General features: G+C 42.3%; 2 protein-coding genes across 2 annotated transcripts; one reads left to right on the top strand and one right to left on the bottom strand.

Moving 5' to 3' along the window:
- Nucleotides 1–3,883: 3,883 nt before the first annotated feature.
- Nucleotides 3,884–5,992, top strand: msx1a (muscle segment homeobox 1a). Its single transcript, XM_047583210.1, has 2 exons — nt 3,884–4,415; nt 4,616–5,992. Exons 1-2 carry the CDS (start codon nt 3,995–3,997, stop codon nt 5,032–5,034), a joined length of 840 nt encoding a protein of 279 aa, XP_047439166.1. The 5' UTR covers nt 3,884–3,994; the 3' UTR covers nt 5,035–5,992.
- Nucleotides 5,993–12,850: 6,858 nt separating this feature from the next.
- Nucleotides 12,851–15,699, bottom strand: LOC125006548 (cytokine-like protein 1). The gene is made up of 4 exons (XM_047582683.1): nt 14,719–15,699; nt 14,590–14,634; nt 13,732–13,878; nt 12,851–13,630 (listed from the first exon to the last, which is right to left on the bottom strand). Exons 1-4 carry the CDS (start codon nt 14,863–14,865, stop codon nt 13,529–13,531), a joined length of 441 nt encoding a protein of 146 aa, XP_047438639.1. The 5' UTR covers nt 14,866–15,699; the 3' UTR covers nt 12,851–13,528.
- Nucleotides 15,700–15,777: the final 78 nt, after the last annotated feature.

A 15,777-nucleotide genomic window follows, 5' to 3' on the forward strand; every position in this document is an offset into this window, starting at 1 on the left:
TTCTCTGGGCCGCATGAAGTCGTTTAATGGCCGGAGCTTCTCATCCATTTATCATCGTCAGGCTGCGTGTTTTCACATTCGGACTCTCCGAGTTCTCTCCGAGCTGCTGCGCTCTCGGAGGTGACTCAGTTTTAGGCTGAACTCTCCCTGAAACTTCCACATTCAAGGTTGCATGTATTCACCCCAAACAGCTGTTTATATTTTCCCCTCTGTTTTCACCGTGTGTATGGTAAAACCGTGACAGATTTAGCAAAATTGTAATAATTTGAAAAAAGCGAAATTATAATAAAGATGTTAAAAGCGTTTTTTTAATCATAGGTCTGGCTGATATTTTTTAGATCCCAGATTTATTTTTTTAAAAAACACACATTTTCTTTCTCTATTTTACACCCAATAATTATTCGACATTTCTGTTTCATTCTGTGCTGGATTCGATTTAAACAGGTTTAATGCCGGATGGGGTGGGATTACAGGAACATATCAAGTGGCCTCAGAAACGGGGAGATGACTTGTGGCCTTTGCGCACATACACCTGCCAAACTGACTGAGCCACTGCAGTGTGAATGGCATCTTGAAGCTTAAATGTCCGTGAGGCATTGTTACTTAGTGGCAGCAAAGTGCCCCTATCCGCCTGATTGCGCTAATTGCTTTGAAATAGGATACATTATGTATCATTATGGAGACCGTGGGCTGCCCCCTTTCATCCCCGTTAAAGACTCGCTATTAAATTAACTCAAAACCACTAAAATTATAATTTTTTCCCGGTCACAATCTTATGAATGTCACAAATCTGAATAATGATTTCTCAGATTTTATCACTGCTGACAGAGCCTGTGCGCGTTTTAATGTATCATGCATGTACATTTTGCTATTAATAAAAGATTATACTCACACGTGCGATGCCATGACGCCATTGTCCCCAGACGAAAGTCATTTACTTGCACCAAGTGCAAATATTTTGCCTGGAGAAAAAAAAAAGAAAAAGGAAAAAAAAAAAGGCCTTTTGACATGGACTCTGCCTTTTATGTCTTTACAGTCTAAATTGACAGACCGTGCATGAAAAGGGTTAGGACAACTTTCAGAGAGGAGGCAACAATGGGCCTTTGTCTGGAGTCCCTGCCTCCTGACTGCGAATCAAAGGTAGTTTATAAAGTCAAATAAAGGCCCGATGAGCCTTACAGTTTTTTTTTTTTTTTTTTGGAGCTCGACTCTGCCCTCATTTGTTGCCTCGGGGTTTAAATAAAACGCTATGGTAATCGTCTTCTCCATGGCCTGTGAGCCTTCTTTTTTTTAAAGGCCAGTGTTTGGGATGCTAATTGCCACCAACATTGTTTTCTGCTCTTCTGTTCAAATAAAGTGGAAACAATGACAGCGTGACAATCGGAGGCAATAATCACGTTAAATGTGGGTTTATTAAATCCACTCGGGACCGACCGAGATCACAATCAGTTATCAGTGTCTGGCGGTCAGTTTAGAAAATAATTTGTCATGTATGAGGAAAAATAGCCAATAAACCACTATGGTTACGAAATCAAAAGTCAGTGTAAATGTGGAGGAATCTGACCACGGGCTCCGTCTGTGGACATCCACATGAGTCTCGGGTGGACAGAGAGCGCATCTCCGGGTAATAATAAAAAAAGCGGACCGTGTTCAATCGGCGCACCTCCCCGCAGCGCGCAAGGTAATGCGTCTCATGTGTGCCTATTTGTGTTTACGCAGACTCGTTTAACGAGTTGGTGTTGGAGGACGGGTTAAGTGTTTGAGCACCAAGCAGAGGCGACTTCAGACAGACGCAGGAGCCCGGGAGACTCCGGTGACTTCAAAGCCTCCTGAGCTATGTCACTTGTTCCAGGTTGGAGGGTTTTTAAGTGTTTCCAAACACGCCGAAGCTGCACGGGAAGCCTGCTACCTACACACACACACACACACACACACACACAGGATACAAGATGTACTGATGAGGAAATGATAAATAAAAGTGCTCTGTGCTTAAGTTTTTATTAACCGAATGTTATCTGTTCCAAAACGCACGATAACAGTTGAGGAACACGAGTGGCTGCGATTTAAATATGAAAGTGCCAGCCGGAAATAGCCACGGGGCTTTCTGTTGTTTTTGAAAAATATTTAAATGGCTCTTATTTATTTGAATGCAATTATTTTTTTGTTTGACTTCATTTGAAACGCCTCCTGCCTTCGTGAAAATGATCTCCGACGCAGACCGCGGCCTCTTGTGAAATCTCTGTTATGACAAGCCTCAGCAAATAGCAAATTATTGACCTTATCGGGTTATCTCGATCGTTATGCAAACCAGCTCCCTGCAAATCACCGTGTCACCTTGAATCGCGCTGTTCATGTGAAGGAAGCAATTGAGTTATTTTAACCGCGACTATCATTAAACAAGTTTAAACTTTTATGACCGCCTCCAAAAGTCATAAACCGCTCTGATCTCGGGGTGAGGCACTTCTCTGCGTTCAGCAGCCATAACAGCGCAGATCTGTGGCTCTAATGTGCATCATGGGGAAAGACTTGGAATCCTTTTCAGCCGCTTGGAAGTAACCTGTGGGCGCTGACCCCCTTTTTTTTCCTCCTCCTTTTCTTCTTCCGAGGAGCCTGCTATTACACGACTATGGCGTTCATTTGAATAGATGGAAATAGCGTGCGATCGTATGAGAAAAAGCTAATTTTTCAGGCTGAATGGCTCAGTGTCCCTGGGCTAGGGCGGATAGAGGAGGAGGCGGCGCTGCGCTCTCGGTGCGGGTTCAACTTTTTCAATAGTCTCCCTAAAGTGGAGCGCTTTGATGCGGCCGCTGCTGGCGCCTAAAAACAACATAACTTGTCTGCCCATTAGAGAGACTGACAAATCGTGACAGATTGTTTATGCTTGGCAATTAGTGACGCGATCCTGAGAACTGGCAGGTAAAAAAAAAAAAAAAAAAAAAAAAAAAAAAAAAAAAGGTAGGGAACCGATAGATCTGCTCTTTGCGCGGAGATTAGTGGAGCCAATTTTAGATCGAACGTTTATCGGAGCTGTGTTTTATTTCTAAAGTCGGTCTCAAAGGCGTGCACCCTATTAGATGCGAGCCAACCTTTACATATAACAGGTCAAAATTTAATCTACAAGAAAAAAAAATCTATTTATGTGGACTGTCGATAATGAGAAGGTACAGAGGAGCAGCAGCAGGTAAATCAATGACAGTCCTGGGTTAAATCTCTCCTTGGCTCCACGCTGCCTCCTCCCCTCTCGCTCCGGCTCCACATAATTTTGACTTTAATGGATGTAGTCAAAGGAGAGAGAGGGAGGGGGGGATCCTAGCGATCCCTCCCCCAAGCCCGATAATTACCCCTGAATGACTGCGAAGGCCTGTGTGTTTCAATCTGATTAGAGCCCCGCAGCCATCAATAAACAGCGCGCTGCAAGAGGCGCATCACATAAAAATGGGGGCCGTAAAGTGTTGTGCAACGTTCAGCTTCACCCATGAGCGCATGGCCACAGTCACACGCGGGACGAGCCTGTCAAAAAAAAAAGTCGGACACAGAAAAGTTAGTTATTGAAGATGGCATAAACAAAGGTGATAATAGGAGGAGATGCGCACGTGGCCTCGTTTTCAAGTGCAGATAACTTCATCTAATCATAATTCCAAGACAATATTTTGGACTAAGCTATTATTTTTGAGGGAATAATATTGACAGAGCAATTAGGACTTTATATTTATCCAAAGTTGCTTGTTATAAAAAGTAACCAATGTTCACTTTCCCACTCTGATCGCCCCCCCTCGCCACCCACCCCCCCTCCTGACAGGGCCCAGCCCATCTCGCCTCTGATTGGTCGCCTCTCTCTCCACGTTTGCCTTATTACAGCCGTGCGCTCCAATTTGGCCACATAAACATGAGGATACCGTCACGTTAAAGCGCGTCGCAGCAACCCAACAGGCAACTCCTCCACACGACACACGCCAGAGTCAGCTATAACTTCACCGGTGCCGGTCGGACCTGTATGGCCCCATCGACCGCGATGTCAGCTTTGGCCGCTGCTTTGAAAACCGAAGAGCTCTCCCCCCGCTTCAGAGGTGAAATGCAGACCAGTCTGAGCCCCGCGGAGGAGACGGGGAAGCCAAAAGTCGCCATCCTGCCTTTCAGCGTCGAGGCGCTGATGGCTGATCGGAAGCCCAGCAGAGAAGTGCCGTCCCCGGACGCGCCGTCCGTGGCCGGGACGTCCCAGGCGCTGGGGAAAGGGGCACGGTTGGGATCCTTCGGCAGTCTGGATACTTCGGTTCCTGCTTTACCCATGAGCTCTTCGTTTTCAGTGGGCGACATCATGAACATGCCGGACGACGTGCTGATTAAACCCGAGAGCCCTGACAGCAAAGAGAGGACTTCGTGGATACAGAGCCCTCGTTTTTCTCCCACGCCTCCAAGTAAGTCAAATCTGTGGTGCCGAACATTATAGAGATGAGTCACCTCGCTCAAAGTTGTGTGTACACGGATTCACTTCAAACCTGTCAGGGTTTCTGCGGAGATGAATGTTTCAGTGTGTTTAGAACTTTATAGTATTGTGTGGATTGCTGTAATTGTGCACAGCGAGTCCTTGGTATTAAAACTGTTTGTCTTCTTACAGGAAGGTTGAGTCCTCCTGCCTGTCCACTGCGAAAACACAAAACGAACAGAAAACCCCGGACCCCCTTCACGACGTCCCAGCTCCTCGCACTGGAGAGGAAGTTCCGCCAGAAGCAGTACCTTTCTATCGCAGAGCGCGCAGAGTTCTCCAGTTCTCTCAACTTGACGGAGACGCAGGTTAAGATCTGGTTTCAGAACAGGAGAGCCAAAGCCAAGCGTCTGCAGGAGGCCGAACTTGAAAAACTGAAAATGGCAGCTAAGCCTATGCTGCCCCCAGCTTTCGGGATTTCCTTTCCCCTCAGCGCGCACGTCCCCGCGTCCTACGCTGGCTCTCACCCGTTCCAGAGGCACTCGCTGCCGGTTTCTCCCGTGGGACTGTACGCCGCTCACGTCGGATACAGTATGTACCACCTGGCTTGACGGGAACGCAGGAGGAGGGACACGCGCAGTGGGACTCAAGGGGGTTAAGACTACTCTGTGAGGGCCCCGAAAGAGAGGAGGCCCTCTGGACCGGCGACGTGACACTGTATTAAATAAAGAAGCATCCCGGCGGTGAGGTCAGTGTCCCATCTTGTCAGGGGGCCGTGGCCTCTTCACAGACCCCCTTCTGAGGACCTCGAAGTTTGCCCACTCCTCTTGTCTTCGCCAGTAAGTTCACACACTGCAAAATAATCCAGCTTTAACAGTCATTTAATATTAAGTCTTAAATCTTTTGTTTCTTTTTTTTTGACGGTGGATATTTAAATAAAAAAGAACGTCTGCTAAATCTGAAATATTATTATTTCAAGATAAAAAATATATATATATTAAATGACTTTAAGATGGACGTTTGCAGTGCAGAGCTGGAGAAGAGCTTAATACGTGTAGCCCTGTGATGTAACATGAATGGACAGTCAAGTATGGACAGTAGGCTGTGGGCACCAGCGTGTCCAAGACAGCCCACTCCTTCTCCGCGGCTGCTTAGGGCCAGGTGAAAGGTAAAAGGGCTATTTATCAGAGACTATTGAGCAGCTTTTTTTTTTTTTCTTTTTTCATCAACAAACTTAGGTTGGGCTTTGATCGCATCCGTGCACTGCTGCCACACTACAGAATCCATACTTTTTCATTCTTTTGCATTCATATCAATGCGTAACTATAGTGGGTTCCAGCGTCAATGAGTGCTCTTTGTGAATTTGGAGAACCACAGCATTTTTTTTAATTATTATTATTTTTTTTTTTTTTTTTGGTCTTATAACAGCACTGTCTGCTGTCGGATTGATTCCCTTCGGAAGGGATATGTGTACTGTAAAATACTGTATATTTGAAGAATATCCTCATTTATATTATGAATATATTTGTGACATAACTTAACAATAAATTGTTTATTCTTTTTCATTAAGAAGTTGTTCGTTTTGACTGACGCCTGCGCTGATCCGGTTGCACCAAAACTTCACTGTGTCTTTTAGTCATTTTTACAACAGGAGAAACTTTTTTTATTATTATTATTTTTATGGACACATATATAAAGCGAGGCCTGTTTGGACTTTTGAAACTAATTTTTCTTGTGCATTTTAGACCAATGTTTCCAGGACAGGCAGGAAGGAATAATTAACACCATAATTGACACATAAGGCCTGTAAAACTAAATCATCGAGAAGAAGAAAATATAGGACGAGCTTTAGGACAGCACGGATTTATACACTGTGCTTTGTAAAAATATGACTAACAATACTATAATATAAGACAATTCCCAATATAAGACAAACCAAGTATTCGCAACAGAGCTTTTTACGTAACCTGCCCCGCAGAGCTGCTGTGCACTGAGAATTTAAACTTGTCACATGCTATTTGGTGGAATGTATCGGAACAGCTGTCGCCTATTGCTTTGAAACATCTAACCTAGATTTTGTTGGCGCCAGAAGAGTTTAAGGGGGTGGAGATGGTGGAGGGAGAAGGGGGGGCACAACCAGTTGTGCTGACTTCAAAACGCACCGATGAATATTGGAGATCGCTCCTCTGGGCTGAGATTGCTCGTAAACAATCCACCAGAGTGTCATTACGTGTGTTTAGGGTGTAAAATGAGCCAGGTGACACCCGCCCCTTATGGAGACGACGTGGTGTTAGGAGCCATGTGCCACATTCACATGTAAACATATTACATTGCCGGCGCGTATAAAGAAAATGTCTCCACGTAAGTCACTTTGTGCCACCGGGAAGGCTTAAATGACAAAACAGGGATCAGATAGAGGGAAATTACAGGCCACTCCACAGCAGTTTTAAAGGCTTTCTCTTGACTTCCTCGCCATTCAAGCAGGGGTTAAACTCGAGTAAAATAATTGCTGTAATGAGCAAAGGCAATCTGCCGCAGACAGAGGCCGGCTCCAGCGAGGCTGTAGCTCCAGGCAAGGCGGAACTTTTATCATTCCTAAAATGTCAACGGGGGACTGGGACGGGCAGCACTTCTCCTCAGTGCGCTGTGATTTCCTCCTCCTCAGACTCGGCGCTGAAAGGCTGCTGTCCTAAACAAGAGGCTCGATTTATTCCGAAACACGTGCAAGTTTTTACGCACAAGTTTTTACAACGCCGCTTTAAAGGGTTTTTGATGAAAAGTTTTTTTTTTTTTTTTTATATATATATATATATATGTACCTATAATATATATATATATAAATATATTTACCCTATTATATATATATTAATAATATATTATATAATTATATTATTATATTTTACATATATATATATATATCAGAATGTCTTCCTTTGTCAACGGGGCATGAATTCATACATAATCCCCGACAATAAGTCCAAATCACACGGATGAACGCTCTGCCTGAATAGAAGAGAAACGTGACACAAAAGAGCCAAAGGGGATCCGTCTATTCTTTGAAACTCTTTCATTCTTTTGTGGCCATCTCTCTATCTTGCCAGGAGCCAATCAGAAAACAAAAGTCGCTTGTTTATATCATCCAGAAGATCACAGGAGGCTGTTTGACTCTGAAGTAAAACTCATTGATCCCCGAGACAGGAAAATGGGTCATTAGAAACCGTCTATACAGCTTGGACAAACACCTACTAAAGAACAGGCCCTTTACATCTGACTGGACGCTTTAAGATGAATTGCTGGAGAGTTTCTCCAGCGAAACTGCGGTCAAAACGTTTGTCAGTTTTATTAATATTCAGAAAATAGTTTAAGAAAACTTGTCACGCACACACACATCAGCGCTGATGATGAACGTGACTGCGCGCTCAGGGTTGAGGCGCCAAAATGAAAAACGCTTTTAAAATATTTTTGCCATAAATTACAAATATGGGCCTTTAATTATTTTTGATGGCTTCTCCCTATATACAATTTATTATTTTATTTCATTAGTATGTTAAGTACCTACTATATTACTATAGATTGTATTATTTTATTTGACGTGTCTGATGAAAAGAAAAGAAAACTCACACACTACAGAGCGTATCAGGCAAATTAGGAGAATTCTACTTTAACTGAACAACAGACACGAAAAATGTCTAAACAATTGATTTGATTTTTTTTAATTATATTTTATATTTCATTTTATTATATATGTATATAATTAAATATCAGCTTTCTAAGGAAATCAGTGTCCATTTTATTAAATGAAAGAGAAAAGCTGTTATTTAATTATATATATTTTAATAAGATGTATATATATATCGTATCCATGCACCAAGGTTAAAAGAATCAGCAGCAATGTCAGTAATAGAGTTGTTTTTTAGGCCTTTTTTTAAAAAAATTGTAGACGAAGCAAATCCATGAATAAAGAAACCACGGCATTAAAAGAAATATTTTTGCTTTTTCCATCTTCATTACAGCTTCTAGTGAGTTGATCATTTAACGTTCACTTTTGTTATGGAAATGCATTGTATATTCAATTACGCCACTGCTGAAAATTAATGCACTCTATTATAAGGGTCTTGCTCTAAACTTTAGCTTCATGGTTTTCAACTGTTGTTTGAAGAAACCTGAAGAACTGTCAGTTCAACTGTGTTTTCAATCTGGAGGCGGTAGTTTGTAGTACACATGTTCCTGTTGTTTTAAAAGCCACAACTTAGTCAGGTTAAATAACAGAAACACTTAAGTGTCTAATTCAGTCCACTTCAACAGCGACACAAACTCTATCCTCCAGAGCGATCGTATAGTTAAAATACCACCCATCTGACACTGTTTCAACATAAACTGAACATTAGAGAGGACATGAAGGAGGATCTAATGCAGAACTGTTGTACCGGAATTCATTTATACCCACTAGAGTACTTGATGAACTGGTAAGTGAGTGTGTGGCATGCACAAAAATACCAACTGAAAGAGAAATGTGATGTTAAATAATTTATTTAACATGCTGACTCAGAGTCCCAAATATATAAGGCGTGCATGGGAGTTAAAGACTTATTTGAAAGGCCAGGAATGTTTTTGTTCTGTAACTACAAGCCTGTACAACACAGTGGCAGCCATGTGATAGTATCGCTACTATACTGGAGCATAAATGATACAAATGAGGACTTAAAGGTGGTCATCATCACCAATTACTTGTGGATTTCCACACCGAGAAAAGGTCCAAAAAACACTCTCCTGCAGAAAACCAGATGTCCTCATATAGTGCATTGAAAGGAATATTACACCAAGTCTTGTTTTTTGTAAACCAATTAGTGAATAATATAGAAAGAGTCAACATTTAAACAGAACACACACAAAGAGTCAAGTATGACTATCATAAAAATAAGTCCATTAACACATCACCTTTGTGAAGTCCAGGAGACGCGTCAGTCCACTAGAGGGCAGCAGTGTCTCAGCTCTCTTCCCGTGGAGGGTTGGTGTGACTTCATGACCTTAATTTGACCACTTCACACAGTCTTCAGTTAGAAATTACAATAAAGTCATCACTGGGTGAGGTTTTAAACGATGACGCCTGTTAATAAGTGCATTTGTTGAACTGTATCAGAAGTCCTCTGCTGACCTGTCCTAATCATTTCAAGGTGTGCATCCATGGAAACAACTGCAACTTTATAACCCGCGTTTAACAGTTGACAAGGGGGAGGAAACGTGGGTCCACGAGGCTACGTGTGAGTTTTAAATTGCCGAACGCCATAACACAAGCCTCTGTCCGCAAATTTTTACTGAGCACAACCAGTGCCCAGAGTGCGCCAGTCATCTATTGGAAATCGAGGGGAGGTGGGGTGTTCTCTTATGCGCACTAATGAGGCAACATTTCTTTTAAGCTGCAATAAAAGCGCTAAATGTGATGGAAAATTGCCTGAAAACCCCATAAACAAAGCGGAATCGCAAACTACATCACCGATGCTTTCATGTAAATAGGTTTGCGATGTGTCCTTTACGAGGAAATTTACTTCAACAAAGCGGAGAATGATTACTGTCACCCCTCGGCTAAGTTGTGTTTTTATAGCGCAGCGTTTAGCATTTTTGGTGCAGTGTCACAGAACATAAAATTGTTAGATTGCGCGGCAGCCTGCTGCTTAAATGTTCTGTTCTCGTTTCGCCTCGAATTCTGCTGGCCCTTGTAATGATGATTAATAAGCACGGCAATTAAGCTTTATAACCGCACTGTGGACTCATTTTTTTAACAAGCCACATGCTGCTGACTAACATTTTGCTCCTTTTAGTTAATTGGCTGTGAGGGCTTCAGACCTGATGGATCACAAGTGCAAGAGCTGGAGCCTTGGCACAGAAAGGGAAAGGCTACTTAGCGCAGCACGCTGAAAAGAAACTGCAGGCTGTAAAATGATTATATAATGATTAGACTGTGTTGTAAGACTTAACACCAAGAAACTCTTCTGCGAAGGACGGACGGAGCAGATTTTTAAAGGAAATCAGAGTTTAAAGAAGGATTAAACCTGAATGTGATATTACAAAAACACCAAATTGAGCTGTTAGACTTTTCTCCATCTTTACAAATGTTCTACTTTAGTTGTAAAACCCAGAATATAGCCTATTACACGGGTTTGAAAATCTTTGTTAGTCCGTGTGTCCTTTGCTTCAATGCAATCAGATGTATTTCCATCCACTAAACCCTCCCAGGGTGCAATCATGTTGTTGTCGTGTTAGGTAATAGAATCACAATCCTCCATTCTGAGAAAAAAAAAAGCTAAACACTGACAACAAACTAACAGATGGGAATGATTGCTACTAAATAATGTCAGTCAAATACAAACAGACAGAGTGGAAGGACTTTTAATAGCATCCTGCCTGTAGTATCTTTTTACACGGTCCTTGTGAGTAGTTGAAAAGATGGAAAAACCAATAACTTCTAATTAGGAAGTGTGGAACAAGGGCCAGCAGCGCCACCTTGTGATCATTTCAAGGTCTGAAATCATAGGTGTTCAACAGGGGGTCCGCGACCCCTAGGGGGTCCGCGGAGGTACTGCAGCAGGCGTCGCAAAATCTTTGGTTTATTAGTAACATCTATCTGGTTTATTATTATTCCATTTTTTACCCATAATTTTAATTTAACTTTAAATTTCTTTAAAAACTCATCAACATGAATCCAACATATTATAGTAAAGGGATAAATGGAGGCAGAATATGTTACCTTTCAGTCAGCACTTCACTCATTCAGCGATACAGGACAGGGAGCACAGAGACCTGTCAATCTAAACCTCCTGCACACAGTAGGACCCACCTCTATCGCTGCTGAACCAATCACGAGGCTGCAGACTCCGTCAGGTTCCCTGCAGTCGGCTGAGAGCCTATTCAATCCAAATCCCAGATGCACGCTGCAATGTTAGTAGAGGAGAAGCTAAAGGTACATGATATATGCAGGTATGTTTATTTTCGGGTATGTTTATGTTTACGGCAGTTGCACAGCCACCCTACCGTTGCACATGTTTGAAATAAAAAAAAATGAATCATGGATCATTAAAATGTGTCGCAGATGGAGTATAAATTGAACAGCTTAGTATTGAATGCAAAATGATCATAATAATGTATATTTATAAATAGCACTAGACTGAGTTTAATACAGAACACATACAGTATAGTAGGTAGGGGCTCTCCATCAGTTTGGGGGTCCTGAAAAACGCTTAAAACCCCTGGTCTTAATCCACAGAACGAGCATTTATTCTCCCCTTTTACGTTTGCATATTCGCACCCGTAGGTGCCGCTATGCAAAGGGGACAATAAACGCTTGTTTGCATAGACGATCAAATCATATCATATCATATCTGCCACTGTGGGAGAAATTAGAGGATTATCTTATATGCAATCAGACAGGCAAAGTCAGAGGATGAGTTATTTATAGTTATTTTCTTTTAATGAAATAGGCTGTTTTTTGACAGCTGCGTCGTTCTTTCACTGAACCATCAAGGGAAGTTGTTAAACGCGTTCCTGCTGCCAGGAGCGCATTACTTCGCCACATGACAAGCCTCCCTAGTTCAAAGAGGTGAATGCTCACTGGCACAGACCGCTCATCGCAGGTAAATGGAAGCATTGAGGAGTTATTTTCATACAGATATTTGCAATGACACTTTCATTGTGAGGTCTGACTCGTCCACTGAACCCAAAACACATTGATGAAATCTGGAGTTAATCAGCGCTAAAGAAAACTGAGCTAACATTGGACAAATACTTTTCTATGCCAAACACACGCAGGGAAAAAAATATTAGAGGGAAATGGATACAAAATACTGTTTCTGAAAAGCTTTGTGTGCGGCGATGCAGTAATACACCTTGAGCAACAGAGGGCAGCAAAGACCACAGGGGAGGAAGACTTGTTTCCAAATCACAAAAGCGTTGACAGCTGTTTCGTCGTTTGTCCATACAAATCTAAAGAGAGGGAAAGAAAAACAAAATCCAGCATTTTCCCTCCTTTTGTCTGCTGAATGAATATCGTGGACTGTGGCTTGTGTAACAGTCACATTTCTTCCCACACAGTTAATCACAACACAGACCACCAGATTCATTTAGTTGGAGAGACATTAAAGACTTTGTAGTTGGACACTAAAACAACTGGTTATATAAATGCGTTTCATTACAGTCCTGGCAAAAAACATCAGAAGTAATCAGTCATCAGTAATTGCTGATGATTGCTCTGTGAACAGTGTGTTACTTGCACTGAATAAAACCTCAATCGTGTTAAAAATATGAATTTCCAGAAAGGTACATCCCGCTGATTCACACGCTGGACGAGTGCCAGTGTTTCATACTGTTTCCCAAAAGCAGCTGGCAGACATTTTGGGAAAGACTTCAGGCAATAAATCAACTAAGACATGAAGCTTATATATAAAGATAAGGTTTATTACATGTCGTACATATAAAAGAGGATCAAGTCCATACTAAACATTTGACAGTGACGGCTCTAATATTTCATACTCATTAAGGAGGCCATGAAGCCTTTCGTTCAGCTTCACGACTTAAAACGCGATGGCATCCAGAAGGAACAGACCGAACAGCTGCGAGAAAGCTTAGGGCATCTATATGTAACACAACTTTTTAAACCGCCATGTTCGACTCCTCAGCTGTTTACAAAACGCTGCATAGTGCTCCTTTAAGATTTTGCTAGTCGGACCAAAGGTTATGACAACACGACATATTTCTCTTAATGACATGTGAAGCTTTGATCAGCCCTGGTAAGTAAGTCCAGCGGTTAAACCCGCCTCACAAGCATCTCTTATTGGTTTATTATTTCAGGGGTTTCGTTGGCATGGTTGGCATTCAGCAAATTTCCTGTGGAAAGTTCTGCGCTCTTTGCTGGAATGTGACCACACATGTCCACTAACATGAGTGTGCAGCTAACCCACAGTCAACTAGGTAGGACACGAAACGGCGCCGCATGTCCTGCTCGAGCCATTTCCGTTGCTTATGTGATGTTTATTGTGCATACTTTACCATTCTACATGCTGCTACTTTGGAGTTTTATGAATGTGATAGTGCGTTGTCTGCTTTGTGTATTGCTCAGCTTTCCTCCTGCAGCAGCTGAAGCCTGTCCTCCGCGTAGTGTGGGCGACTGTGTCCGGTATCAATAGCCTCGCAGTCATTTGTGAAAAACACCAAGTCCTGCAAATGGCCAAAAACAAAAAAAAAAAAACAAACATGAGGTTGAGCTGCTCTGACTCAAAAAACCTTTAGGTGGAAAAAGAAAGCGGAGAAGTTCTCACCCGATAACAGATTCTGGTGATGATTTTGTGCAGGTTTTGGACTTTGCGTTTCAGCAGCACCATCCTGGGTCGCTCTCTGCACTCCTGGCTGGGATGGTTCAGCAGCACGTAAAGGAAGTCGCGGAGCTTGCTGGTGACGCAGTCGTTCTAGGAAGACGAAAACAAAGATCAGGAGTCTCTCAAACTAAGCGAATTACTTTCTAGTTCTTCAGAGACTTCGATTTCGCATGGAAGTACACAAAAGTGCAACCATCTGCAGGTGAAGTGAGGGGTGAAGACATTTGATTTGACTTTTTGTGCCCATCAGATAGCATTTTGTCACGGCAACAGCTCTTATCTAACTGAGATCAGCTGGATTTGTACTTAAATAAAATCCGTTAGCTATTGTTACCTCATAAACTCTATAATTACTGAAGATTACAAGCGTGCATATTTCTTAAGGTTCACCCACATCACAAGGGTGACCAGAGTGGAAGGAATGAAGTAGATCTTTTACTTAGGTGGCCTACCTGGACAGTGGCCTATAAATAAAAGTAAAAACAGATATAACATACGTTAAAAAAGCATTTTTACAAGCCAAGGGACTATACATTCCAAAAAATATAAGTAAATATATGACCAGCAAAATTTACTTAAAATATAAAAGTATTCCTTATATACCTAAATGGGCTTAGCCAATGTCATCTGTTTTGTTATTTGATTAATACTGATTGATATAGTGTCAGGTGGCGTCATTTACTTAATGCCCATTACTTTCAAAAGTTCTTATCTGTTACAGAATATCAACAGAATTCAGATAAAAGCAACATTTAACTTGAGAGTTCTACTTTACGCATGACCAAACTGTTCCAAACTTACATGCACGTCGAGGAATATCGTGGGTAGAATCGCAGCACACGGTTTCTGCAAATCAACAAACATTATCATTAGTTTATATTGAAGCAGCTTCATGGAATGCACAAATAAAATAAAAGCAGGCTTGCTCACCGTGAGATGGTAGGTGTGTATTTTATCCAGCAGAGCCATGATTTCTTTGCTCAGGCCCAGCGCTCTGGAGTAGCAGGTCGGAGGCGTGCACTCCGACAGCCACACGAGGGTGAAGAAGCACGCGGCAGTTGCGAGTCTCGGCCTCATTGTGGGATGTTTTCAGTCCGTCGGCGCTACTCGGGGCTGTTGTACGGTCCAGATGCGTGCTCAGACTCTCAAGTAGTCATCATCACCGGGGGGACTGGCTGCGTTTTAAAGGATGGCGTGGGTGAGGAAAAAAAAAATAGAGAGAGAGAGAGAGAGAGAGAGAGAGAGAGAGAGAGAGAGAGAGCGGGGTGACGTGGAAGCGCAGCGAGGCTCAGGAAAACATGTTGGGTCTGCTGCTGCTGCTGCTGCTGTTCGATCCAAATACCAGCGATGATTGATGTCTCCCTGCTGACCGCGGCCAAGAGCTCTGCAAAGCTTTCCCTCCTAATGCTGGAGCTTGTCGATATATCAAAGTGGGATATTAGTGTCAGATATTAATCACGGAGCAGAGGATTCAGGACGAGGAGTGTTATCTACGGTCATGAGGCCAAAGAGGGGATATCTAAGGTGTAACCAGTCATTTCAAACACGATTTTTGCATTTTGTTTTTGGCAGTTTTGCACATGCAAAGGGTTTAATTATCACAGGATCTCATACCAGAACAAATCAATAACTGGACAACTATCTGCCATTTGTCTTTAACTCAGAGGTCTACAACACTTTTCAGGTCAAGGACCCCAAAACTGATGTAGAGATTAAATAGATTTTCAAATAATACACAGGTTGAAATCATTTCCTTATTTCAAACATGTTAAACAGTGGGGCGGCCTTGCAACTGCCATAAATATAAACATACATGACATACCAACATAACACACTGGTGTATTGCCATAAGTGACACATTAAAAAATATATAAAAAATGTCTAATCAACCAAAGATTTTGCGACCCTCCTGCAGTACCTCTGTGCCCCTCCAGGGGGGAGTCCCCCCTGTGGAAAACCTGTGCTTTAACTGTTAAAAAGTGTCATCTA

The sequence above is a fragment of the Mugil cephalus genome, chromosome 4, assembly GCF_022458985.1.
Source record: "Mugil cephalus isolate CIBA_MC_2020 chromosome 4, CIBA_Mcephalus_1.1, whole genome shotgun sequence".
NCBI lineage: Eukaryota > Metazoa > Chordata > Actinopteri > Mugiliformes > Mugilidae > Mugil > Mugil cephalus.

Bases quoted from the DNA above. Each gene is read 5' to 3' on its own strand.
- LOC125006548 (XM_047582683.1), bottom strand. From the start codon at position 14,865: ATGAGGCCGAGACTCGCAACTGCCGCGTGCTTCTTCACCCTCGTGTGG. The intron at 14,635-14,718 runs GTGAGCAAGCCT...GTTGATTTGCAG, and splicing joins TACACACCTACCATCTCACG to AAACCGTGTGCTGCGATTCT. The intron at 13,879-14,589 runs GTAAGTTTGGAA...TCGTCTTCCTAG, and splicing joins CGATATTCCTCGACGTGCAT to AACGACTGCGTCACCAGCAA.
- msx1a (XM_047583210.1), top strand. From the start codon at position 3,995: ATGGCCCCATCGACCGCGATGTCAGCTTTGGCCGCTGCTTTGAAAACC. The intron at 4,416-4,615 runs GTAAGTCAAATC...GTCTTCTTACAG, and splicing joins TTTTTCTCCCACGCCTCCAA to GAAGGTTGAGTCCTCCTGCC.